Source organism: Coregonus clupeaformis, chromosome 6, assembly GCF_020615455.1.
Source record: "Coregonus clupeaformis isolate EN_2021a chromosome 6, ASM2061545v1, whole genome shotgun sequence".
NCBI classification, from domain to species: domain Eukaryota; kingdom Metazoa; phylum Chordata; class Actinopteri; order Salmoniformes; family Salmonidae; genus Coregonus; species Coregonus clupeaformis.
This window is the reverse complement of record NC_059197.1, coordinates 2,320,213-2,346,894: the sequence shown is the minus strand read 5'-3', so window position 1 is coordinate 2,346,894 and position 26,682 is coordinate 2,320,213. Positions and strand designations below refer to the sequence as shown.

Genomic DNA, 26,682 nt, shown 5'->3' with positions numbered 1-26,682 from the left:
AACTTGAAAAGTTATGCAATCCAATTTCTGTAAAAAGATAATGAAGAGACACCGGTCGTATAAGAGCAAAACCTTGACCCGTAATAATAATAATATGCCATTTAGCAGACGCTTTTATCCAAAGCGACTTACAGTCATGCGTGCATAAATTTTTTTTGTGTATGGGTGGTCCCGGGGATCGAACCCACTACCTTGGCGTTACAAGCGCCGTGCTCTACCAGCTGAGCTAATCTCGCCAATGATGTGCAGTGCAGTATAATTGTTAGCATTTTAACAACATTTGACACATTTAAAAGTAATTTGCTTTGAAGTAATTCCTTGGTCCTCTGCAAGAGTAGGTTCAGTTTTTTTCTGTGGGTGACATTCAAATGGCATGAACAACTTCTTAATCATCAAATCCCTGCTGTCTGGCACAGAGTGGTTCAGAGTGAAATAAGAAGGGAGAGTACAACTTGAGCGTTCAAGTATTTGGCTAGCTCACACCACAAGACCAAGACAAAGGGGACTCCACTTGGCAGGTTTCCTGGTTGCTGAGAGGCGCTGTGACATCTTCACTGAATGTTCCCTTCAAAGAGTTCAGTCTGTATCGTCAGGTGACTATGAACTGCTTGGTACACCATTGGTCAGTACCTGAAACAGAGGACAGACTAAGTTGCTTGATGTGTTGAAAAATTCATATTAGGTACAACAATAACAGATATTCTAATACAGATTCAGAAATGTAAAACAATAAACTTTCTTCCACTTAAAAAAAACAGAAAGTACCACTCTAAAAACATGTACTGTGCCTCACACAGCCCCTTAGCAATACTAAGAAAACATGTCTCCGTCCACTGTTCTGAGAACTCAGCAGGGGGTATGTTCAGAGTGTTCAAAGGCCTCATTTCTATCACTGATGTAATCGGGCCACTCTCCCTTTGAAAACAACACTTCAAATCAGGTACCACAGAATCTCATGTGGAGAGTGGATTTCTTATTTAACTATTGTTTTCACCTCTCATTATTTTCACTATTAGGTAGACTTTTAATATTAGTACTAGTACGATGAGTGAGAAAGAGCTGATGGTAAATGGAGATAAAGCCCAGAGATGAGTGGTTGAGGAAGGGAACGTTATTACTATGGTGTGAGTGAGTAAAGTCTTATGGAAGAAAATGGTTGGATGCGGGTGCAACAGAAAGAGACTCGGTTAGTTACATACGATGAGTTGAAGGGGAGAGTGATTATCTGATCGAGATCAGATTGAGAGGCACATTCAAAATACCGTATTGTTGTGAGACAATCACTTTTATTCTGTAACTGGAACACCCAGATTCTCTTTATTTTCTGAGGGAATGGCTAGGTAGTCTGTCCTGTAGATGGGTAGAAAGAGAGGCAAATCTAAGACCCTGTGGTGCATCCATGGAGCACCAGACTGTGTATATTTCAGTGGGGCTTTCTTATTGAACTCCGTCAATGCAAAACAATTGAGACAACTGCAAAACAATTGAGACAATTGGGATACGTTTTCATTGGGAATGTTCCAGTTTATTCGTGACAATATGGCAACAGCAATATCGAACATAAGCCTGGATACTGACTTAGAAACTATGACACATTTGCTAATAGGATTCCCACAACCCATGAGTTAGCCTATTTCCTAACTATCCAAGTAAGAGGACCATGTCAAATGAAAGTGGGAAAACGGTAGGAAATCGGTTAATCACAGGTGCAACTGGTGGAGATCATCCTGTCTCCACAGTCCACAATTGATGTGATTTAGGATCAGTAATGCATGCTACAGATCCTTTTAAATGGATGCATTATCCTGTACTGTTGAACAGCCAGTCACATATTATGGCTGGCTGCCATCAATGTGCCTCTAGTGTTTATCTGCTCAAACAGCTCAATACCATAGCTATGTCCCAAATGGCACCCTATTCCCATAGTGCACTATTATTTACCAGAGCCCTAAGTCCTGTCAGCACTAGAACGGATGGAGGTCACGCCTCGCAACACACCACTGGTGGTTAAACTTACTGTGGTATTCCTGGGCATAGGGTCATTAGGCATTGCCTCTAGACTGATGCAAAGTGCAAAGTGATCTCTATTTAAAAAGGATTTGTGGAACAACTGTCATGAACCATGTAATGTAGCAGCGTACTCTCTTCATTTGTTCAGAAGTGCATTATTTTAACCCATTTCTCAATCGATGCCTTCAGGCATTCTCTCAATTTCCTAAGTAAGTTCTGTGTACATCTATCCTGCACTATTGGTACTTCCAGTGTAAGGTACAGGAAATAGCGTCATTGGATTCAAACATGCACTGTATATTACCCAATATCGTATTGCAAGGTTGAAATTTGATGGCCACAATCCACTGTACCGACTTCCATCTACCGCTCAGCACCATCACCAATCATTGGGAGCTGACAGCACAGGAATATATTTAAGCCTTGGCCACAGAACAAGTCAATTTCAGATCCGGCTGCAAATCCACAGAGCACTGAATTGGTTGTTTGAAAATGGCAGAACAGGATTCAGCAGAGCGCTCCAAACAATCCAGGGACCTCAGCAGAAAGACGACTTACTGAAACAGCTGACCGACTACTATTGACCGACTACTGATAGCAGGTGCCTTCAGACCATTACACCTCCATTACACTCTTTCACAAACCTCACAACCTATACATTGGATACTGCATGGCCTAACAGTAAATGTAAACTATTCACTACCCCCAAGTTATTGAAGGGGTCATAAAATCAGCAAGGGAAATTGTACGCCACATTGTCAGTAATGCCTACTGTGGGTAAGGCCAAAACTCCACATGCAGTATGAGATACTTAGCATCGTATCTATACTGTATATGCTGAAGCCAACTCTAGTCGTCAATCATTGCCCTGCACCATACATCTAGATACATGGTGCAGGGCAATGATAGACGACTAGAGTTGGCCTTGGTACATACAGTATGGAGACGAGGCCATGATATATGAGGCTACGAGATACGAGGCTACAAGATACGAGGCTACGAGTTACAACGCTACGAGATACAAGACACGACTGTAAGATACAAGCCTACGGGATTCGAAGCTACGAGATACAAAGCTACGAGATACAAGACAAGCCTATGAGATAAACAGCCATGAGACACATGGCTAAGAGCTACTCACGCGGTGTCCTGGGCCTGCTCGTCTGACCTGGAGATCTTCCTGTAGCAGTAGACCATCTCCACCAGGAGCCAGCAGGTGAGGAAGACCAGCAGGACGTACATCATGATCTCTGAGTACAGGGCAGTGGTGTTGTCACTGGCTGCCAGATAGACACACACAACCCATAGAGATGGATATAGGGCACACTTGCTACAAAGTCGGTTTTAGCATTGGCAGCGCCATCAAAGGCTTTCACCATTTTAAAGTAGTCAACTGGGTGGGACTACCTATGGGTTAAGGAAGGATAACAGAATTCCATCCAAGTCAGCAGAAGGGATTAGCCAAGTACTCCTGAGCAAAGATTCAAGCACCACAGGTGGCAGTTAAATCATTAACTTTAGCTTTATGCCTGTTCAGACTATACACACTCTAACACAGTAGGTGGAGCTATACACCTTTTTAGTTTGATTACAAACCGCCAATAAACTCATAGAAGTAAAAGAAGAAGACATTGACTACTTTGAAATTGATATAGCCCTCAATGGTTCTGCCCATGCTGTCACAGAAGTGATGAATGGCAAAGATAGGTATGCCCTCTTTCCATCTCTATGACACAACCCACACCGCATCTGTTTGGATAGAACACTGCAAGACAACAGAAATAGACAATGTATTTAAACTGCATTGGTTTGATAGGGACTTACTGTAAATTTTGCACAGACTGTTCTGCAATTATGTAATTTGTGAATAAGGCATAGAGCAGTAAAGATAACTATGTGTTAGTTAGATAACCATTTAGGCCTATTTGTTTGTATGGGACGGTGAACAGATTCTCAATGTGTTTTGAGACCCAGGCCTATTTGTTTGTATGGGACGGTGAACAGATTCTCAATGTGTTTTGAGACCCAGGCCTATTTGTTTGTATGGGACGGTGAACAGATTCTCAATGTGTTTTGAGACCCAGGCCTATTTGTTTGTATGTGACGGTGAACAGATTCTCAATGTGTTTTGAGACCCAGCATATCAGCCATAATAAATAACTGTCCTGTCGCCACTGGCAATGAAATGACAATTCTAATTAAAATGGCTTCAGTATGCAGCAATCTATTTTATGATTGGTCCATTCACTCATAATCAAAATGAGAGAACAGTCCCAAATGTGGGCATTACGGCTTGTTCTGTTAGCCAGGTGAAGTCAATCTCATTCAGTATAGGAGGCAGTTAAGCATGCTTTGTCTGTACATATGAGAGTTTCTTTGGTACATATTGAGAATATACATTTGATTGGATAATGGTCCAATCATAAAGATGGTAAAATCAAATTATTGCTAGTATAATCAAATGTGTAAAGTATACAGGATAGTGTTTCACGTAACCTTATTGGGAATAGCCAAAAAGTCCTCACATGATGCTTTAGTGTTTTCCTGCATGAATCCTACATTCTCTACCACTCTTGTCCAGGCAATTTATTGCCAGCTAATAGTTAGTGTAGCTCTATGCAAAACACATTAGATATTGTAGCTCATATTGATAGGTCAAATTCCCTCAGTTAAAAAATTGTCGTATTAAACAACGATTATGCAATCGCTTCCACCTGTTTTCTTAAATACACATGAGGTCTTAATTGAACTACACATTTAATTTACCCATTGTCATCCCTCTTGCAACAGTACTACCAGCCTTAAACTGGAGCGTTTAGGCTTCATATTTGTAACATAAAAGTGTAAACCATGCTATATCAAAACTTCTTGCTACAATACATAGAGAAAGAAAACAGCAAAAACATGTACGATAATAGCGATTCTCAATGTTATTTTTGTGTCTTTGTCAGTTTCAGATGTTATTGCTGATTTTTTTTACTGTGGCAATAAGGAAGTCCAATATACCACAATATATTGGTACAAGATTATCAAATGAATAGAGCAGATTAGATGTATACATTTAAAAAAAACTGTTTATAAGTGGAAAGATTTTCCTTCGATTTAAATAAGGTATTTTGGAGTTGGATCTGATGAGAACCACTGTCTCAATGAATTGATGCCAAACTCCAAGAAGCCTGAGGCACAGCATTTTCTGTGTGAAACTTCCAAATAGCTGCAGAAAGATATCAATATCGTAAATCCCTTCGTATATTGGAATGAAAAATGGATCGCTGACCCACAGCTTTTTGCAATAGGACACTACTATGGCATGAGATGCAAAAGAAAAGTTGTACATTTGACGTAATGTATACAAGGGCAAACTAAAATATAGTTGGTAATGACTATTGTCAAATGTAGATGTATGCAGATATGAACCAGCCAGCAGTCCACAATAGATAGGCAGATAGAGGTATTGTAAAGTGAATGTAGGAATAATTATATACAAATATACCTATTAAATAGTATTTTTGAGTGAGGTGAACATCCAGAAAGCATCCAGTAAATAGAAACCAAATGATGTATATTACCCCTTATAATAGATAGTAAAATAGTTGGTTAGAAAAACCAACTGAGCTTTGATAATAATAAAAACAGAACAAAAAAAACACAATTACTCATACAATACAACTATTAAAAACATTTAATGAAAATTGTAAATTAGATTAATATACCTAATAGCACCTAAGACCAAATAATACATTTTAATTTTAAGTTTTGTCAAAACACATGGCCACAACCAAGAAGAATAGGGTATACGGCCAGAGCATGTATAAATACGCAAACCACAGATAGTTAAGCCTCCAGCTAGGAGCTTGAAAGCACAGGAAGTACAATTACAAAACAAGAAGGAACAGGAAGTACCCTTACCTTCTTCTCTGACCACCAGGTTGATTACCAGGCTGTTGGTAACCGAAGGAGAGTAGCAGTCAAACTCAAACTGTCGGAATACCACACACTTATAGGTGCCCGTGTCGTTCATTGTGACGTTGAGGATACTGATGGAGAGTTCCTGCAGATCTTTACTTCCATTCCACACCAGGCGACCCCTCCAAGGCCCGTCCAGCTCCCTGGGTTGTCCATCAAACAGGTAGATCTGAGGGGGCAATGTAGCAGGCACACACACACACACACACACTAATCGTTGTTAGCTAACTTTGCCAGATTTTTCTCTCATAGTTCAAAGTATTTGTGGGCCATACAGCCTGACCAGGAAAAGCCTCCATGCCCTAGTTATAGGCAATCATTCCTGGTCAGGTCACATGGTCATGAAAAACTGCTGGTCCTATCATCAGGTGAAATAATTGTAATGAAAATGTAGAAGTTGGTGTTTGTGAAAATGGATGTTAGATGGAGACCTACAGGCATGGGTTCTTCGTCAGGTGGGATGTAGTACCAGTCCACGCGTGTCTCTGCGCTGACCTCCTCTCTCTTCATACAGGAGATGCAGGTCAGTTTCATGGGGTTCCCAACGACTGCCTCTGTTTCCGAGGGCACATCCACACATACTGGCCTGCTCACCTGCACTGGTGATAGTAACACACAGAGCGGCATCACCCAAGCACCACATTGTAGCATGTACAGTACACATCACCCAGAGATACATAATCGTGTTTGTATTTGTGTGTGTGTGTGTGTGTGTGTGTGTGTGTGTGTGTGTGTGTGTGTGTGTGTGTGTGTGTGTGTGTGTGTGTGTGTGTGTGTGTGTGTGTGTGTGTGTGTGTGTGTGTGTGTGTGTGTGTGTGTGTGTGTGTGTGTGTGTGTGTGTGCGTGTATGTGAGAGAGAGAGGCAGGTTCGCGTTTTTTGTCATGAATCTTGTTCTGCAGGCAGCTCTGCAGAGTGGTCACAAAGTCATACAATCAGATTTTAAACCTAACCCTAACCTTAACCCTGACCTTAACCACACTGTTAAACCTAATGTCTAACCCTAACCATAAATTAATATAGCCAATTTTGACTTTGCAGCTGGCCTAAGGGAAAATCACTCAGTTCTGCCTCCAGGATAACACTCATGTGAGAGCAGGTGGGAATAAAAGACAGCAAAAACACAAATGTATGATTGTATTCTATTCAATCACACCCTCCGCCCATCACCCCCTGGTCTGTTGTCAGAGTGTGGTGTTCTATCGGATAACCCTGTGACCTAATTTGCTGCCCTCTTAATGATGTAATGTGCGCCAGCCTTGGATGAGCTCCCTGTTGTGCCAGTCAGACTGGCATAATGCAGTGCCATAGACACCACTGTTCTCAAATCACAACTCACTCACCACATAATACACTCTCACACCCCGTACCAAAATATATTTCACACTGGACTGACAACCGTGGACACATGCAGCGAGCGTAGTATCATCCACCCCACTACACAAGGGCTGATTCCCAAACAGCACCATATTCCATATATAGTGCACTACTTTAGACCAGGGCCCGGGTCAAAAGTAGTGCACTATGTGGTCAAAAGTAGTGCACTATGTGGTCAAAAGTAGTGCACTATGTGGTCAAAAGTAGTGCGCTATGTGGTCAAAAGTAGTGCACTATGTGGTCAAAAGTAGTGCACTATATATGGATTAGGGTGCCATTTGGGACACAGACAACCCCAGTTAGGTTGCTATAGTGATTGAGGGATGAAAATATGTGGTTTTCTGCATGGAGTCTTTGTGTGACTGACTGATGAAACACAGGGTTAGTATTATGTAACCCAGAGCCCCGGGCTGTCTGTCAACATCGATCACATCTCCAGCTCATTCTAAAGGGTCATACATGCAGCCACATGGAAACCGGGACAGTCACAGTAGTGAAAGTGACACAGAAACATACTGGGAAAGAGGCCTAGGTAGAAACCCAGTCTAAATTATATGTCAGTAGCCTAATGTTATGTATGAATTCATTTATTTCTTATTTCTGAACGGCAGCACAGACAGGGCTCATCTGAGGCTTTAACTTACTGAGAAGTGAGAAGAGGATCTACTGTATGCTCCCTATTTAAGTACCTCTATTAGTTTGTTCATGTTTTTAAATGTTGGAATAACTGGTGAAATATTTAGAATATTTTATATAAAAGTGAATGTTATTATAGGCTTACTATGTCACTTGACCGTGTCAAATCATGCCATACTAGCCTTAGTCAGACCTCTCAAAGTGGTCAGTTGAAAAAAAGGTCACGTAAATGATGACGGAACATAAAGGCCTAAGTGTTGGGATTTCAACTTGTTTGATTGTGATGTGTCAATTCATGTCAATAACCGTCGGATCACAAGTCTAAATTAGGTGTGATTTTAAACTATTAGAGACAAATACATAATGTAAGTGCAAACACTTACCTACTAAAACCAAAAGTAATAGGGAATGCAATATAACCCTGGTTCGAGTTCTCATATTCAGTGTTCTCTGGGATAGCTGTCTTGGGCACTCTCCCTGTTCACGATCAAAGAAAGAAAAAACACTTTAAGCCTCGAATAATCTCATATTTCATCTACAGTATTTCTATGGCGTGGTGGCGAATTGCCCTAGTTTGATTAGGCTATTTGAAGAGCGTAATTTCAGAACAATGGACAGCGCACCGCTACCCAGGAGATCAGTCGTCGATAATTATAACACATTCTCTGTAGAGATTTCACGAAGTGTGAGAAAAATCCTGCTTTAGGCTATATGCTGGTCTATCGATTTTGCGTTATGTTTGAAAGTCGAATAGGTTACACAATAGGCAACGATTGGTTATTTGCCAGTGTCTGAAGATAACATTAATTATATATTATCATTGACTGGCCTGTTGCCTAAGATTAATCATTTATCTTTTCGTAAACTTTTCCCACATTATTCCAGTCGTAGTATATTTGTGGTGAGAAAAGAAAATAACTCACACACTCACAGTCATTCACTAGATATTCCTCGCAGCTTCGGCATGAATAAAACCCAAAAGAGACCTGTAGATTCCACACTCCGCTTAGGCCACTTTCTATTGCGGGATCTGGGTGAGCGTCTAGAAATCCTCAATCATACAATGACAATGGATTGTAAAAAGTTTCATATGAATAGCAAATAATAAATTGGTTTGATGAAAATAGGCTACTCCTTTGTCAGAATCTTCATAAAAGGAGGAGCAATCCGAAAATGACGTTTCTTGTTCCGCTGTTCACTGCCTTTGTTTTTCGCAGTTATCGGCCTCTTAGCGCTCCGATAACATATCCCTTGATGCGCATGCGTAAAAGTCACTCCCTATTTACAGTAGCTCCTCTTGTTCCCAGACACATGGACAAAAATAAGTAAATCGACCATTAAACTATGAGAATGGCTTGCCAAGAAAAACTTCCAAAAGGACTAATTCGCGGTAAAAATTAGTTGGAGCACTCCAGGAAAAAGCTGATAATTATTTATTTTTCACTTTAATCTATTGTACAGGCTGCGAACAGATGACTTACGTTTAGACGTTTTTTTTCTGGAGTGCTCCAACTCCTTTTTACCGCGAATTAGTCCTTTTGGAAGTTTTTCTTGGTAAGCCATTCTCATGATTTGTGTCATTGTTGTTGAGCAACCCTCCTTTCCTTTGTTGGCTGAAGCTCAAAGGCCTACCTGAACTCCGACCATTAAACTATTTGCTTTCCTATTTTTAACAATTTGACCTTTCACTCTAAATAAATAATACATTTCAAAATGGCTATTTACATGAAACATGAGTGCCCTTAAATTGTGCACACTATTAAATTATACTTATAGGCTATCACAATTATCTTCAAATGAATAATGTTTTTATTTTTTAAAGTATTCAAACAAGTAATCCAATTCATAGTTAGCCTAAGTAACGGAATTTGAATGAATACAGTAGTAATCACTGCTCTTAAGTTCACACAGAACTGGACTACAAAAAAAGATAAGCCATCTAACAAAGATGGAGGACTGTTTTTAATTTAATACAAAGACATTTTCAGTGCAGGTTGTTCCTCAATCTTCATACATTTCTTTCAAGTTAGTTTTAGTTTAATTCATCCACACAAAGGAAGACAAACGAAATACCAAACAGTGCACGTAAAAACAAGGTAAAAAAGGTGTGCAGATGAGGTTTGAAACCCAAGAGAGCATATATGAAAACCACATCAAAAGAAAAACGATTATTTATATATGCATATATATATATATACACTACCAGTCAAAAGTTTGGACACCCCTACTCATTCAAGGGTTTTTCTTTATTTTTACTATTTTTTACATTGTACAATAATAGTGAAGACATCAAAACTATAAAATAACACATATGCAATCATGTAGTAACCAAAAAAGTGTTAAACAAATCAAAATATATTTTATATTTGAGATTCTTCAAATAGCCACTCTTTGCCTTGATGACAGCTTTTCACACCCTTGGCATTCGCTCAACCAGCTTCATGAGATAGTCACCTAGAATGCATTTCAATTAACAGGTGTGCCTTCTTAAAAGTTAATTTGTGGAATTTATTTCCTTCTTAATGCGTTTGAGTCAATCAGTTGTGTTGTGACAAGGTAGGGGGGTATAGAGAAGATAGCCCTATTTGGTAAAATACCAAGTCCATGTTATGGCAAGAACAGCTCAAATAAGCAAAGAGAAACAACAGTCAATCATTACTTTAAGACATGAAGGTCAGTCAATACGGAACATTTCAAGAAAGTTTCTTCAAGTGCAGTCGCAGAAACCAGCACTATGATGAATTACCAGCCTCAGAAATTGCAGCCCAAATAAATGCTTCACAGAGTTCAAGTAACAGACAGATCTCAACATCAACTGTTCAGAGGGGACTGTGTGAATCAGGCCTTCATGGACGAATTGCTGCAAAGAAACCACTACTAAAGGACACCAATAATAAGAAGAGACTTGCTTGGGCCAAGAAACACGAGCAATGGACATTAGACCGGTGGAAATGTGTCCTTTGGTCTGGAGTCCAAATTGGAGATTTTTGGTTCCAACCGCCGTGGCTTTGTGAGACGCAGTGTGGGTGAACGGATGATCTGTGGCATTGTGTTGTGTGACAAAACAGAACATTTTAAAGTGGCCTTTTATTGTCCCCAGCACAAGGTGCATCTGTGTAATGATCATGCTTTTTAATAAGCTTCATGATATGCCACACCTGTCAGGTGTATGGATTAATTTAGCACAGGAGAAATGCTCACTTACAGGGATGTAAACACATTTCGGAGAAAAAAGCTTTTTGTGCGTATGGAACATTTCTGGGATCTTTTATTTCAGCTCATGAAACATGGGACCAACACTTTACATGTTGCGTTTATGTTTTTGTTTAGTATATTTGTAATTGGCAGAATTCAAGGGGGTTGGGATTTTTTTGAAACTTTTTTTACTGAGGATTTCTGGAGACCGGTTGTAAACCATGGTTTCCAGAACCCATCTGCTGCTCACTTACAAGGTCTGAATAAGAGAAAGTAATGGTGAAATACAGAATTGAAGGATGTGAGAAAAGTCTGGTAAGCAGACTCCACATCAGCATGATTATAAAAAATGTCCCATTAAATATCCTCAATCAACATCTTAAAGTGCTCGGTATTACTTTTGTTAAATATTCTACATTTAATGCTACTATCCATTCCCACCTGTTCATTTCCAGCTGACGAAGAGAAGTGGAATATTGGAAATTGGTTATAAATGTCAGTATAAAGTGTACCTGTTTTTGCCACATTATTCAATTAAATCAGTAAAAATATTATCAATAAGGATAACTGATGAACTGGTCACTTTTGTGGGCTTGTAGATGAGGGGGATATAGATAGCTGGTGTATAAAGTATTCAAAAAGTCAGATGTCAGTAAGTGGTTCTCACTTTTAAATAAATTCATGTTGTAGTCACCTAATAGAGAACACATTTTATCTTCTTTATTAATCAAATCCAAGGTTGATGCAAGGACAACGTTAAAACTACCAATGTCAGTATCGGGTGGCCTATAAACACATCCAATTATAACTTTTTTACCATGAAGAGCGATTCAACGTCAATGTTATGAGATGCAAGTGCGAGGTCCTCTTTTACAAAGAATGTAAGACTTTTATGAACAAAAATGACAACAGACATCCAATGTACCACCACAGCCACACAAATGTTATATAACGTTGTTCAGCATCTGGAAGGAGAGTGCTTGCTCATAGCCACCCATTTAATACAGATCAGTGAAGCACAAATTTGTTTCTTCACCCCCTCAGGCATCTCTTCAAAGAACCACACAGCAGTGACAGAGCTCAAAGATCACCCTGGAGTAGAATCTCTCTCTCTTGATTTAATGTATACACTGACCTCGATGTGTACAGTATGTGTGAACGGTATATGTAGGGCTTTAAACTAGGGCATGTGTAGGCCATTGAAAAACACATAATTCTGAGCAAACCAAGAAAACCCATAAGCCTACAAAGCTTCTAATGCAACATTACAACCCCCGTGATTCTCTCTCATATTTGGTGCTTATAGCAGGATGCTGCAATGACCTTTCATCTACATCTTCATCTACACATGATCCCATGTAGCTCAGTTGGTAGAGCATGGCGCTTGCAACGCCAGGGTTGTGGGTTCGATTCCCACGGGGGACCAGTATGAAAAAAAATGCATGCACTCACTAACTGTAAGTCACTCTGGATAAGAGTGTCTGCTAAATGACAAAAATGTAAATAAAACTTAATCTGCATTTGACACAAACCGATGAGCTGTTCGATTACATTTTGCTCCACTGCTTCTCTCTGCCATTACCTCTGAGAGCAGTCATTATCCCCCCCCATCACCCACACACCAGTGTGAAAGAAGCCTGGGTTGCATCTCAAATGTCACCCTATTCCCAATATAGTGCACGACTTTTGACCAGAGGACACTATGGGCCCTGGTCAAAAGTAGTGCACTATAGAGGGAATAGCGTACCTTTTCAGACTCAGCCCTAAAGTACTGATGAAGAATCAGCATGATATCAACCATACCCATTATTCTCCATGAGTCACATTGAGTATGAATAATGTTTGCCTTCATAGACATTTATTTAGTAAAGACTAAGCTGTTTAATGAATTGTTAGTCATTGACATATGGAATATGATAAATCCGATTAGCACTTTAATGGATGGTACTGTGTGTGTGAGTATTCCATACATTGCAGAAATATAGTACATTCTAAACCCAGCATCTAAAGTAAAGCTATCTTCTTACCAGTAGTTCTACATTTCTCTGTGGCACTTCGACCTCTTAAACTCTCGACTGTTCTTTAATGTTCCTAATCTGGAAAGAATTCAAAGGTTTATCCAGTGAAGACATCTTAAAGCTCCATTCAACTTCATAAAGCAGATACAGTGTATATGTAGTGCTGCGATTTGAAGATCCAGTGTAATCTAACAATGAGATCACTGTGGTTAATATAGAGGAATAAGAAAGGCTTACCTGAAAGGATACTGTAGGTTGAAGGATTTAAGCTTACTACCATGGATTACAAATGTAATTTGAAGTACGTTGTCATTCTATTTCTATGGATGTTGTATGTGATACATTTTTCCAATGTTTATATATCAGAGCACATGGCTGATTAACCCAAATCATTATATCCACGTCATAAAGCAAGTAGGCAGAAATCATCAGTTGAATGACTAATTCCACAGCATATTACTTCTAATGAAAACACCTAAATAACAATGAAAATGGCAGTGTGTTGTTGCCAGCAGGCTGGGTGAGTCTCAGACACAGACTAAATATGGCAGGCCTGGTGGCTGCCACTGCCACATCCCAGAGATACGGGAACCATGGCAACAGTGATGCACAAGGGCCGGATGATGGGAACAAGGCAGAGAAAAGGAAAAACCCTTCGACTAACACAGGAGCAGCTCACCTCTGAGAAAGAGGAACCAAACTGGTTTGTTTATCATGCTCATTTCCAAGAACAAAACAAATAGATGTGTTGCTACACACTGGTTGAATCAATGTTGATTCCACGTCATTTCAATGAAATGACGCGAAACCAACGTGGAATAGACATTGCATGGACATCTTTGCCTAGTAGGTTCTGTGTAGGGTGAATATCAAGTGATCCATGTCCTTATAAAGGTACACACAACACTAAGCTTTGAGGGTGGTGGTAATGCACTCCAAGCAAATACAATCCATCACTGTTGGCCTACTTACAGTAAAGTACACTGATTAGATATAGACACCCAACCGGTAAGTGGATGCACTGGTCAGCTGACACTTTGGCTCAGCAGAAATATGAGCTTGGGATGATTGAAAATGGAAAACTAGCAGAAGTATGAGGCTCACCACAAGTGGGTGGTGTTCAGTAAGAAGAAAATGTTTTTTGTAACAGAGTGAAACAGGAAGGTACTGTGGGAAATTGTCCAACAATAAACACATTTGATGTAAAAAATAAAATTTAAAAAATAAAAGTATGTTACACACATTAAAAAAAAAACATGTTTTTCCTCAAATGTAAAAATAAATAAAAATAAGGATTTAGTCAAACATTTAAAAAAACATTAAAACGCTTTGTTCAAACGTTTATAAAACCCTAACTACAGGCCTGTGTTCACTACTGCATGCGGTTTGGGGCAAGTTAACCGATTTTCAGGGATTTGGAGGGATTTCAAGATTACAACATGGTTACAGCATGTGGAAACTGATGTTGGAACGTAAACGTGAAATCTGGCCAGCAACTATAGAAACGTTTTAATTAATGAAACTCAGTGCTAAATTAATGAGAAGTAGACTACATGTTTATCCCCAATGGTGTAGTTCAGACGTTCAATACAAACATGGGGGTTACACACTTCTATATGAGGAGGAGGATAGATTTTGAGGGGTCTGATCATTGTTATTGAGCATATTTTTTGTGGCATTACTGATCTACTCATCAATTTCAATATTGATGTACCACAATTTGAGATTTTAAAACTGCAACAAATATACATTTTTAATTGTACGTAACACAAAATTATCAAATGAAATCAAATAGCAACACTTACAGTGAGTCTGTATCCATGGGATCCTGAAAAAACTTCTTTATCAAATGTGTTTCCTCAAAAATGTGTGCCGCTCCAAACAAAACTGTAATGACCAAACAAGTTCAAATAACATTTGTAAAAAGTATTTTGTGTTTGTATCATGGTCTATGTATTGCAGCTGTCCATTGTTATGGACAGACAGTGATGGGACAGGAACAGTTGTGGGCTCCGCTAGCAGCTGGAAAAAGGTAACATCGTGCCAACCTGAGGAAAAAAACATACACAGGGCTTTACTTTCTATAAATAACACTGTTGTTGTTGTTTAAGCAACTAGGGAAGAAATAATATTGAAACATTGCAAATCCTTACATGAGAAAGATGTATGCTGGTTTACACTCTTAGAAGGAAAGGTGCTACCTAGAACCATATAGGCTTCTTCGGCTTACAAACCCTTTGGCAACCCTTTTTCTAAGAGGACAGTGTCAGCTGAGAGAGGTATGACAAGTAGTCAGATAGTGGGTGGTATGAGATATGATATTCAGTGAGACATTGTTTCTAATCTCCATGATAGGGGCTGTCAGGCAATGGAACTTTCTAAGGGGCATCACCCCATTTTAACCCGGGACTTGGCACTGAGTCATGGGCACTGATACTGATAGCCATTGACGATTGGTCCAGCTGACCTCCTCAATCTGCTCAAAGTCTAACCCCCCCGTAGGAATACTCCCTTTCTATTAGCAGAGTGCCCTGTGGATGAACTATCATGCAGCACTAATATTTTCTAGGTTACTCAGCCTGGAACGGGTCTAGGGGTTGGAGAGATGATAATACATTTACTGCTGCTCGGAGAGAGAGGGAAATGACCATTAATGGAATAAATAATATTGTGTAATAAAATATTCATAGATACTCTTGAAAGGTTCTGGGTCACTGGTACAAAGATGTTGGGTTGAAACAAAGAGAAGCAGGCGCCAGAGCAGACTGGTCATCCAATTAAACTGTGATGTTTTGATTTGACAATGGTGGCTGAAGCCTGAAAGATATGGAGGGCAATGACCTGGAAAGTATTTCTACTTGGCGACACTGTGATAAAAGCGATAGTGCACAAGCATAATTCATATCTTTAATAAATATCACTCCAATGAAAATGACCAGTTTGATTAAATCAGATGTGATAAACCTATTATACATCTATTATTCACACTATACACTAAAATGCACATAAAATCTACAAAATCACGAGAAGACAAATCATACCAAAACCACACACTTCAGTAGTGCCCCATTTTCACATGCTTCTGACTGGCTTATTCCCATACATCTAATTCTGGGTAGCCTGTTTTACCCATGCTTGTCATCTGACTGCTTGGTCCGTGGCTTTCTACTTCCTGATTGTATGGGCTCTGGTTATCTTCTAGTTCATGGTTCTTTGGTACCCTGCTGTATAGGTCCTCATGGTCTGGAAAATGACTGTGTTCCTCCTGACCGTCTGATCTATGGTTGTCTGGCTCTGGGTGTGGGTGGTCTCCTCCTCTTCCTCTGGACTGTGGCCATCTAGCTGGTGCCGGCTCATCCTGTTTAATATGATTTGCAGCTAGAAATACTTTTATCGCTGTAGTCTAAAATCAAATTAAGAAAACAAAGGATTGTGAACATTGTTTTACCATTTTTATGAAGTCAATCTCAAAAGTGCAACACAAACCTGTCTGACAAGAGGTGCTCTGTGAACTGGCTTTCAATGGGGACACGGACATTGAGAAAGTCCTCCACTAACTTCCCAGGAGACTGGTCTGAGGTCAGTGAGGTGTCCCTCTTTGCCTGAATAACTGGGTTACAGAAACTTCAATGCTTCTTACCTTGTTTACTTCACATCTGAAAGAGGAATTAAACTACTGAAGGCCATATATAGGCCATAGAGTGTAGGAGAGTGGCAATAAACTGTCCCACACTCTCAAGCTTTGCCTCACAGAGATACAGAATCTGGTTGGTGGTGTCAAAATAAAAGTCCCCATTGCAGTGTGACACCAGGCCCTCGTAGGCTGAGACAGGAACCGTTTTGGCCAGAAGCAGCGTGATCAGGGGGAAGATTTGGGTGTTGCACAGCAGTTTCACAACATGCCAGCCGAACAGGAAGACGGCAAAGTGCTGTGCGGAGAAGTTGTCCAGGGCAACGGGGATCAGGTGCACTGCTGGGTCCTCTGTGGTCTTGTCATTACTGGCTGGAATACAAACTGTAGTGTCAGAGGACATCATTAGTGTACTATACTAGTCAGCTAAGCAGATAAACACTAAGAGAGTAATGTTGTGGCCTACTTTTCTGAGTGTCTTACTGAACAATTTCTGTATTATGAGGGCAATGACATTTTAATTGATTGGTATACCAATACTTCTTTCCGTTTTTATAGAATTTATACTGTGAATAAAAGTAATATGCAGCATTTATTGATTTACAGTACAATTGACCATAGCCCATGATGGGCACTCTAGTCAATATTGCCTTGGACTCTAGTCTGTCTCGAGTCACAGTTGTTATCTCCACCATTTCAATCAACAGTTACAGAGGATTATCTCTTATCTCAGAGAAGAGAAACATGGAGCATTCAAGAGGTTCAAGCTGTCCCTAACCTCTGTCTACACCGGGTAGGTTCTGGAGGGACTCCTGTATCTCCTGCAGGTGTCACGATCGTTATGAGATGAAGCGGACCAAGGCGCAGCGTGATAAGCGTACATTCTTTATTTAGTGTACACAACACGAACCAAAACAATAAACCAAACGATACGTGAAGTCCTAGGTTATACACAAAACCTTACGGAACAAGATCCCACAATGACTAGTGAAAACAGGCTGCCTAAGTATGGTTCCCAATCAGAGACAACGAGCTACAGCTGCCTCTGATTGGGAACCACCCTGGCCAACATAGATCTAACCGATCTAGAACGAAAACCATAGCAAACAAAACATAGAAAATCCACATTCTGGCTCAACAATTAAGAGTCCCCAGAGCCAGGGCGTGACAGTACCCACCCCAAAGGCGCGGACTGCGACCGCGCCAACCAAACACAAGAGGGTAGGGGCCGGGTGGGCATTCCGCCTCGGAGGCGGATCCGGCTCCGGGCGTGACCTCCACACTCTCTCTACCCCCCCGTTGCGCCCCTGGTCTGGTCTGGCCCCGGGAGCAGGAACGGGCCGGACCGGGCTGACAACGCGCACCACTGGCTTGGTGCGAGGAGCAGGAACGGGCCGAACCGGGCTGACGACGCGCACCACTGGCTTGGTGCGGGGAGCAGGAACGGGCCGGACCGGGCTGACGACGCGCACCACAGGCTTGGTGCGAGGGACAGGAACGGGCCGGACCGGGCTGACAACGCGCACCACAGGCTTGGTGCGAGGGACAGGAACAGGCCGGACCGGGCTGACGACGCGCACCACAGGCTTGGTGCGAGGGACAGGAACAGGCCGGACCGGGCTGTGGAGACGGACTGGAGGTCTGGAGCGGAGAGCTGACACAACCCGTCCTGGCTGAATGCCTATCTCCACACCCTGTGAGTGAGGCATCAGCACAGGACATACAGGGCTGTGCACTCGTACTGGCGCTACAGCACGTGGCACTGGCGCAGGATATCCGGGACCGAGGAGGGGTACTGGAGGCCACGAGCGTTGAGCCGGCACACTCCGTCCTGGCTGCATGCCCACCTTAGCACGACACGTGCGTGGTGCTAGCACAGGACGTACAGGACTGTGCCGGAACACTCGCGGCACAGCACGTGGCTCCGCATAACCCGGAACCTGCCCAGTCTCACGCTGCCTAGTCTGAGTACGGGGAGTTGGCTCTGCTCTACCTCTAGGCTCCGCCAACCACCCTTCCAGCCCCCCAAACCTGGTGGCCTCCTCTCCTAGATCGCCGATGCGCCCTGTAGCTGCCTCCAGCAGCCCCGTCGTCCACGCCGTGTGCCCCCCCAAAAAAATTACTTGGGGTTGCCTCTCGCGTGTCCGTCGTCGGCACGGTTGGCGCCGTTTCTCCTCTCCTGCCTGGGCCTTTACTTTTGCCCATGGCCCTCTGCCCGCGAATATGTCCTCCCAAGACCACCATTCGCCCACCTGGGACATTGCCAACTTCTCCTGTTTGGCACGCTGCTTGGTCCTCTGATGGTGGGATCTTCTGTCACGATTGTCGACAGATGAAGCGGACCAAGGCGCAGCGTGATAAGCGTACATTCTTTATTTAGTGTACACAACACGAACCAAAACAATAAACCAAACGATACGTGAAGTCCTAGGTTATACACAAAACCTTACGGAACAAGATCCCACAATGACTAGTGAAAACAGGCTGCCTAAGTATGGTTCCCAATCAGAGACAACGAGCTACAGCTGCCTCTGATTGGGAACCACCCTGGCCAACATAGATCTAACCGATCTAGAACGAAAACCATAGCAAACAAAACATAGAAAATCCACACCCTGGCTCAACAATTAAGAGTCCCCAGAGCCAGGGCGTGACAGCAGGGTCCTGGACAGATGGGTCATGGCCACTAGTTTGGACAGGTGCTGATCAGGGGCTGTGCTCTGTAGGTGTACTAGTACAAAGAAATCAGAAGATAAGTCGGAAGTTAATACACAACACTGCAATGTCCTATATGTGTGGGAGTAGTTGCATGTCGTACTTCATAGGGTGACGCAAGTTGACCGAGTTTATAAATACTGTGTTGAAAAGCATTAAAGTCTTTCAGGTTGAATAAACAAAACCACTGTTCCTAGACGTGATCCAACTACGGTGTCCGTGTCTCCTCACTTCATAACTTAACACTATATACTGAATTTACAGTGGACCGAGGTTACATATTCTCGCAATATGCCTGGCTCTTCTAATCATTCCTATAAGAAGTTGTGTAGAAATATACTCACTGCTGGTGAATGAGTCTACAGGTGTACATGAGGGAAAAAATGTGTACAGTGTCTGTATCCTACCTAGATCATGAGGTGGTGGTCCGGTCTCATGGCTTGATGCAGGTTTGGTCATGTTGGCTGAGGAAAACTAAAAATGGAAATACTATGATGAGTTATTAGTCGAAGAGTTAGAAACAATATCCACATCCCATATTCCTTTAGATTGTCAAAGAAAACCTTTGGATGTAAATACAGGTATGCTGGTGAATGGTGGTGGTCAAAAAGCTCAATTTTTGTCTCATCTGACCAGAGTACCTTCTTCCATATGTTTGGGGAGTCTCCCACATGCCTTTTGGCGAAGACCCAATGTGTTTTCTTTTTCTTTAAGCAATGGCTTTTTTCTGGCCACTCTTATGTAAAGCCCAGCTCTGTGGAGTGTACGGCTTAAAGTGGTCCTATGGACAGATACTCCAATCTCCGCTGTGGAGCTTTGCAGCTCCTTCAGGGTTATCTTTGGTCTCTTTATTGCCTCTCTGAGTGGTGTTGCAGACTCTGGTGCCTTTCAGAACAGGTGTATATATACTGAAATCATGTGACAGATCACGTGACACTTAGATTGCACACAGGTGGACTTTATTTAACTAATTGGTTGCACCAGATCTTATTAAGGGGCTTCATAGCAAAGGGGGTGAATACATATGCACACACCACTTTTCCAAGTTATTTTTTTCATTTCACTACACCAATTTGGACTATTTTGTGTATGTCCATTACATGAAATCCAAATAAAAATCCATTTAAATTACAGGTTGTAATGCAACAAAATAGAAAAAACGCCAAGGGGGATGAACACTTTTGCAAGGCACTGTATGTTCATGTTCTGTTACTTTGCAGATTCTAGTAGGACTATTTCTAACCTGGGTTGAAATACTACTTGAAATCATTTAAAATACTTAATCTGTGTTTAATTGAGCATGACTGTTGCAATGGAACCAATATAAAAGTCCCAAAAGTGCAAACCTTGCCCACTTGGCCCTCCAGGCAGGCCAAAGTATTTGAAAGATTTAAAATAGTAGTTGAACCCAGGTCTGTTCCTTTCTCCCGTCCTATTATGCCATATTTCTCGTACCCTCAAGGCATCTGTCTGTTGGCAGATATTTCGGTAGAACTCTTGGGTGTCCTTGCGGTGCCTGCCAGCTGGGATGCAAAATGCAGGTTCTGATCCTCCAGCTTGTCGTAGAGAGTTTTCACGTTGAATTCCTCCAGTTCAAACTTTCCAGTCAAGTATCCTTGGGTAGCATTTGTGGAGACAGTGGATAATAACAATAACTTGAAATGCCAACGCAAGACTACTGATAATGTCATTGATCTAGAGGGAAATAGCTTCACGAAATAGCTTCACTTGTACATTATCATGGCTTAGCTAGAGTTGGATTTGTGTATAAAATGGATATTCTATACCAAAATGGAAATGGCAGAGCAAAATACTCCTGAAGCCATTACTCATGGTATTTCATTGTCTATGATATGTGGGTATAATCAAAAACGTAAACTATTAATCTAGTGGGGCAAATAATCTTGTACATGACTATATACAGTGGGGAGAACAAGTTTTTGATACACTGCCGATTTTGCAGGTTTTCCTACTTACAAAGCATGTAGAGGTCTGTCATTTTTATCATAGGTACACTTCAACTGTGAGAGACGGAATCTAAAACAAAAATCCAGAAAATCACATTGTATGATTTTTAAGTAATTAATTTGCATTTTATTGCATGACATAAGTATTAGATCACCTACCAACCAGTAAGAATTCCGGCTCTCATAGACCTGTTATTTTTTTTTAAAGAAGCCCTCCTGTTCTCCACTCATTACCTGTATTAACTACACCTGTTTGAACTCGTTACCTGTATAAAAGACACCTGTCCACACACTCAATCAAACAGACTCCAACCTCTCCACAATGGCCAAGACCAGAGAGCTGTGTAAGGACATCAGGGATAAAAATGTAGACTGCACAAGGCTGGGATGGGCTACAGGACAATAGGCAAGCAGCTTGGTGAGAAGGCAACAACTGTTGGCGCAATTATTAGAAAATGGAAGAAATTCAAGATGACGGTCAATCACCCTCAGTCTGGGGCTCCATGCAAGATCTCACCTTGTGGGGCATCAATGATCATGAGGAAGGTGAGGGATCAGCCCAGAACTACACAGCAGGACCTGGTCAATGACCTGAAGAGAGCTGGGACCACAGTCTCAAAGAAAAGCATTAGTAACACACTACGCCGTCATGGATTAAAATCCTGCAGTGCACGCAAGGTCCCCCTGCTCAAGCCAGCGCATATCCAGGCCCGTCTGAAGTTTGCCAATGACCATCTGGATGATCCAGAGGAGGAATGGGAGAAGGTCATGTGGTCTGATGAGACAAAAATAGAGCTTTTTGGTCTAAACTCCACTCGCCGTGTTTGGAGGAAGAAGAAGGATGAGTACAACCCCAAGAACACCATTCCAACCGTGAAGCAGGGGAGGATGGATGGGGAGGATGGATGGGGCCATGTATCGCGAGATCTTGGCCAACAACCTCCTTCCCTCAGTAAGAGCATTGAAGATGGGTCGTGGCTGGGTCTTCCAGCATGACAACGACCCAAAACACACAGCCAGGGCAACTAAGGAGTGGCTCCGTAAGAAGCATCTCAAGGTCCTGGAGTGGCCTAGCCAGTCTCCAGACCTGAACCCAATAGAAAATCTTTGGAGGGAGCTGAAAGTCCGTATTGCCCAGCGACAGCCCCGAAACCCGAAGGATCTGGAGAAGGTCTGTATGGAGGAGTGGGCCAAAATCCCTGCTGCAGTGTGTGCAAATCTGGTCAAGACCTACAGGAAACGTATGACCTCTGTAATTGCAAACAAAGGTTTCTGTACCAAATATTAAGTTCTGCTTTTCTGATGTATCAAATACTTATGTCATGCAATAAAATGCAAATTAATTACTTAAAAATCATACAATGTGATTTTCTGGATTTTTGTTTTAGATTCCGTCTCTCACAGTTGAAGTGTACCTATGATAAAAAAAATTACAGACCTCTACATGCTTTGTAAGTAGGAAAACCTGCAAAATCAGCAGTGTATCAAATACTTGTTCTCCCCACTGTATGTATCATGCATGGGTGGTTGTGAAATTGCGGTGTAGATGGGGATTAACCCATCATGACTATGAACCTATCATCATTAATGCAGTGGGTAATATAACTGAGTTAGTCACCTCCTCCATGGCAGACTGCAGGCTCCTCAGCCTCGGCCCCCTCTCCCACTCCCCTGCAGCCCAGCACCCCCTGGCCATTCAGGCTGAGACACAAACAAAAGATAGAAGTCAATCATTGTAGATAGTGGCTTTTCAGAAGGAGGTTTTCAGAGAGGAGTTTCACTTGCCAACAAGGTGTCCCTGGTCAGATGGATGGAGTTTACTTGATTTAGAAAAACAACACTCCCGTTGCATGATGACGCACCTGAAGACTTCTCAGCCATGCTCACTTTCAGAATTGAATGGGTCATGCAACAGGACTGCTGATTTTTAAGGGACATGCTTGTCACGAATTCCGCCGAGACTGCTCCTCCTCCTTGTTCGGGCAGGCTTCGGCGTTCGTCGTCCCCGGAGTACTAGCTGCTACCGCTTGATGTTCTCTATGTTTGTTTGGTTTTGTCTTGTTGGTGCACCTGTTTCGTCTTATGTATTGATTATTGATTGTCTCCTGAGTGGCGCAGTGGTCTAAAGCACTGCATCGCAGTGCTAACTGTGCCACTAGAGATCCTGGTTCGAATCCAGGCTCTGTCGCAGCCGGCCGCGACCGGGAGACTCATGGGCGGCGCACAATTGGCCCAGCGTCGTCCAGGGTAGGGGAGGGAATGGCCGGCAGGGATGTAGCTCAGTTGATAGAGCATGGCATTTGCAACGCCAGGATTGTGGGTTCGATTCCCATGGGGGGCCAGTATAAAAAAAATATGTATGTATTCACAAACTGTAAGTCGCTCTGGATAAGAGCGTCTGCTAAATGACTAAAATGTAAAAATTATGTCACCTATAAGTTTCCTTTGGTTTTGTTTGCAGTTGTGTGTTGTTGTCCGTCTGTCCGTTGGTGTATCTTTATTGTGCTCTAGTTGTTAGTGTTTTTACGCACTGTTTGCGTAATCGCTCACCTCCTGTGTTTGAGGCCCGTTATTTTTGTTATTGTCTTTGTGACAATTAAAGTCGTTTCGACTAAGCTTCTGTGTCCTGCGCCTGACTCCAACATCGCATCCACATCAGCTTGTGACAGAACAACACACCATACTATGGAGTCAGCAGGAGCAGCATCGGCGACCGAGTCGCTGGAGGCTCGGGTCAGCTGCCAGGACGCCAGGATCCAGCACTCGGCTCCGCCATGCAGGAGGTGATGAACACCCTGCGCCGATGGGAAAGGGGAGGCGTGCCCACACCTCCTCCTACATTACCACCACCATCGGCCAGCCCCACCAGACCAGCTCCGGAATCCAGTGGGATTCGGCTCTCGCTCCCGAGGGCGTATGATGGCACCGCAGCCGGGTGTCAGGGGTTCCTCCTTCAGGTGGAACTATACCTGGCCACCATACACCCGGCGCCCTCGGGATACGAGAGCGTTTCCGCCCTCATCACCTGTCTCTCCGGCAAGGCGTTGGAGTGGGCCAATGCCGAATGGAGGGGAATAGATGCCGCCACCATCAGCTACGCAGAGTTCTCCCGCCGCTTCAGGGCTGTTTTCGATCACCCTCCTGAGGGTAAAGCGGCGGGGGAGCGTCTGTTCCACCTCCGACAGGGGAAGAGGAGCGCACAGGAGTTCGCCCTGGATTTCCGGACTCTAGCGGCGGATGCGGGGTGGAATGAGAGGGCCCTCATCGACCACTATCGGTGTAGCCTGCGTGAGGACGTTCGTCAAGAGCTGGCCTGCAGGGACACCAATCTGTCCTTCGACCAGCTGGTGGACATGTCCATCCGTCTGGATACCCTGCTGGCCACCCGCGGACATCCCGAGTTGGGGCCGTCCATTCCATCCCCTAGCACCTCCGAGCCGAGCCCTATGGAGCTCAGGGGTGCTGGCGCTAGAGAGAGAAGGAGAGAGAACCCGAGGGGGGCCGTCCCCTGCACCAACTGTGGCCGTGGAGGACACACTGCGGCTAGGTGCTGGGGAGGGTCTCCAGGGAATCGGGGCAACAGGTCGCGCACTGGGGAGTCATTTCAGGTGAGTACGCGCCCCACTCACCCAGAGCTCTCTGTTGTTCACTTGTGTATACCTGTGGTATTTCCCCAGGTTGCATCTCATTCCCAGCATAAGGCGCTAGTCGATTCAGACGCAGCTGGGAATTTTATTGATCGGAAATTTTGTACTAAGTTAGGGATTCCCCTCCTGCCCGTTGATGCACCCTTCCCTGTCCATGCCCTAGATAGCCGCCCGTTGGGATCAGGGTTGATTAGGGAGGTCACAGCACCACTAAAGATGAAGACGCAGGGGGGTCATGAGGAGATAATTCAGTTGTACCTGATTGACTCTCCTGCGTATCCCGTGGTGCTGGGGCTTCCTTGGTTAATCACCCATGATCCCACCATTTCGTGGCAACAGAGGGCTCTCAAGGAATGATCTGACCAGTGTGTTGGGCGATGTTTAGGTGTTTCTGTTGGGGCGACCACGGTGGAGAGTCCGAACCAAGTGCCCGCAATGCACATTCCCCCTGAGTATGAGGATTTGGCACTCGTGTTCAGCAAGACGAGGGCAACGCGATTGCCACCTCATGGACAGGGAGATTGTGCGATAAAACTCCAGACAGGTGCGGCACTCCCGCGGAGCCATGTGTATCCTCGGTCTCAAGAGGAGACGGCGGCTATGGAGACATACATAGCTGAGTCCCTGAGACAAGGATACATACGGTCCTCCACTTCCCCTGCGTCCTCAAGTTTATTTTTTGTGAAGAAGAAGGATGGAGGGTTGCGCCCGTGTATTGATTACCGTAGTCTCAATCAGATCACTGTTAAATACAGTTACCCTCTTCCTCTGATTGTGAGTATGACTGAATCATTGCGCGGAGCGCGTTTCTTCACAAAACTGGATCTCAGGAGCGCCTATAACTTGGTGCGCATTAGGGAGGGAGATGAATGGAAGACGGCATTTAGTACCACCTCAGGTCATTATGAGTATCTTGTCATGCCATACGGGTTAATGAATGCTCCTTCAGTCTTCTAATCATTTGTGGACGAGATCTTCCGGGACCTGCATGGGCAGGGTGTGGTAGTGTACATTGACGACATCCTAGTGTACTCTTCTACACGAGCCGAGCATGTAGCCCTGGTGCGCCGAGTGTTGGGTAGGCTGTTGGAGCATGACTTGTATGTCAAGGCAGAGAAATGTCTGTTTTTCCAGGAGTTCATCTCCTTCTTGGGTCATCGGTTGTCCGCATCAGGGGTGAAGATGGAGATTGACCGTGTGTCAGCCGTGCATAACTGGCAAACCCCAACCACTGTTAAAGAGGTGCAGCAGTTTTTGGGTTTTGCCAATTACTACCGGAGGTTTATCCGGGGTTTTGGACAGGTAGCAGCTCCCATTACTTCCCTGCTGAAGGGGGGCCCGGTGCGTTTGCAGTGGTCGGCTGAAGCGGACAGGGCGTTTAGTAAACTGAAGGACCTGTTCACTTCGGCTCCGGTGCTGGCGCACCCGGACCCCGCTTTAGCGTTCCAGGTAGAGGTGGACGCGTCAGAGGCCGGTATTGGGGCAGTACTGTCGCAACGCTCCGGCACGCCTCCTAAGCTCC

At 43.4% G+C, this 26,682-nt stretch overlaps 1 protein-coding gene across 7 annotated transcripts; it reads right to left on the bottom strand.

Moving 5' to 3' along the window:
* Nucleotides 1–154: 154 nt before the first annotated feature.
* Nucleotides 155–15,442, bottom strand: LOC121567339 (sodium channel subunit beta-3). Of its 7 annotated transcripts, XM_041877313.2 has the most exons (8): nt 15,354–15,442; nt 15,006–15,248; nt 8,371–8,464; nt 6,412–6,575; nt 5,920–6,145; nt 3,152–3,290; nt 1,263–1,350; nt 155–630 (listed from the first exon to the last, which is right to left on the bottom strand). In XM_041877313.2, the coding sequence occupies exons 3-7, from the start codon at nt 8,423–8,425 to the stop codon at nt 1,287–1,289; spliced, it is 648 nt and encodes a 215-aa protein (XP_041733247.1). In that variant the 5' UTR covers nt 8,426–8,464; nt 15,006–15,248; nt 15,354–15,442; the 3' UTR covers nt 155–630; nt 1,263–1,286. The 7 variants fall into 7 exon arrangements, with proteins under 7 accessions (XP_041733247.1, XP_041733246.1, XP_041733245.1 ...); XM_041877312.2 differs by lacking the exons at nt 15,006–15,248; nt 15,354–15,442 and adding an exon at nt 8,919–9,479 and having other exon boundaries at nt 3,152–3,260; XM_041877311.2 differs by lacking the exons at nt 15,006–15,248; nt 15,354–15,442 and adding an exon at nt 8,919–9,474 and having other exon boundaries at nt 1,285–1,350.
* Nucleotides 15,443–26,682: the final 11,240 nt, after the last annotated feature.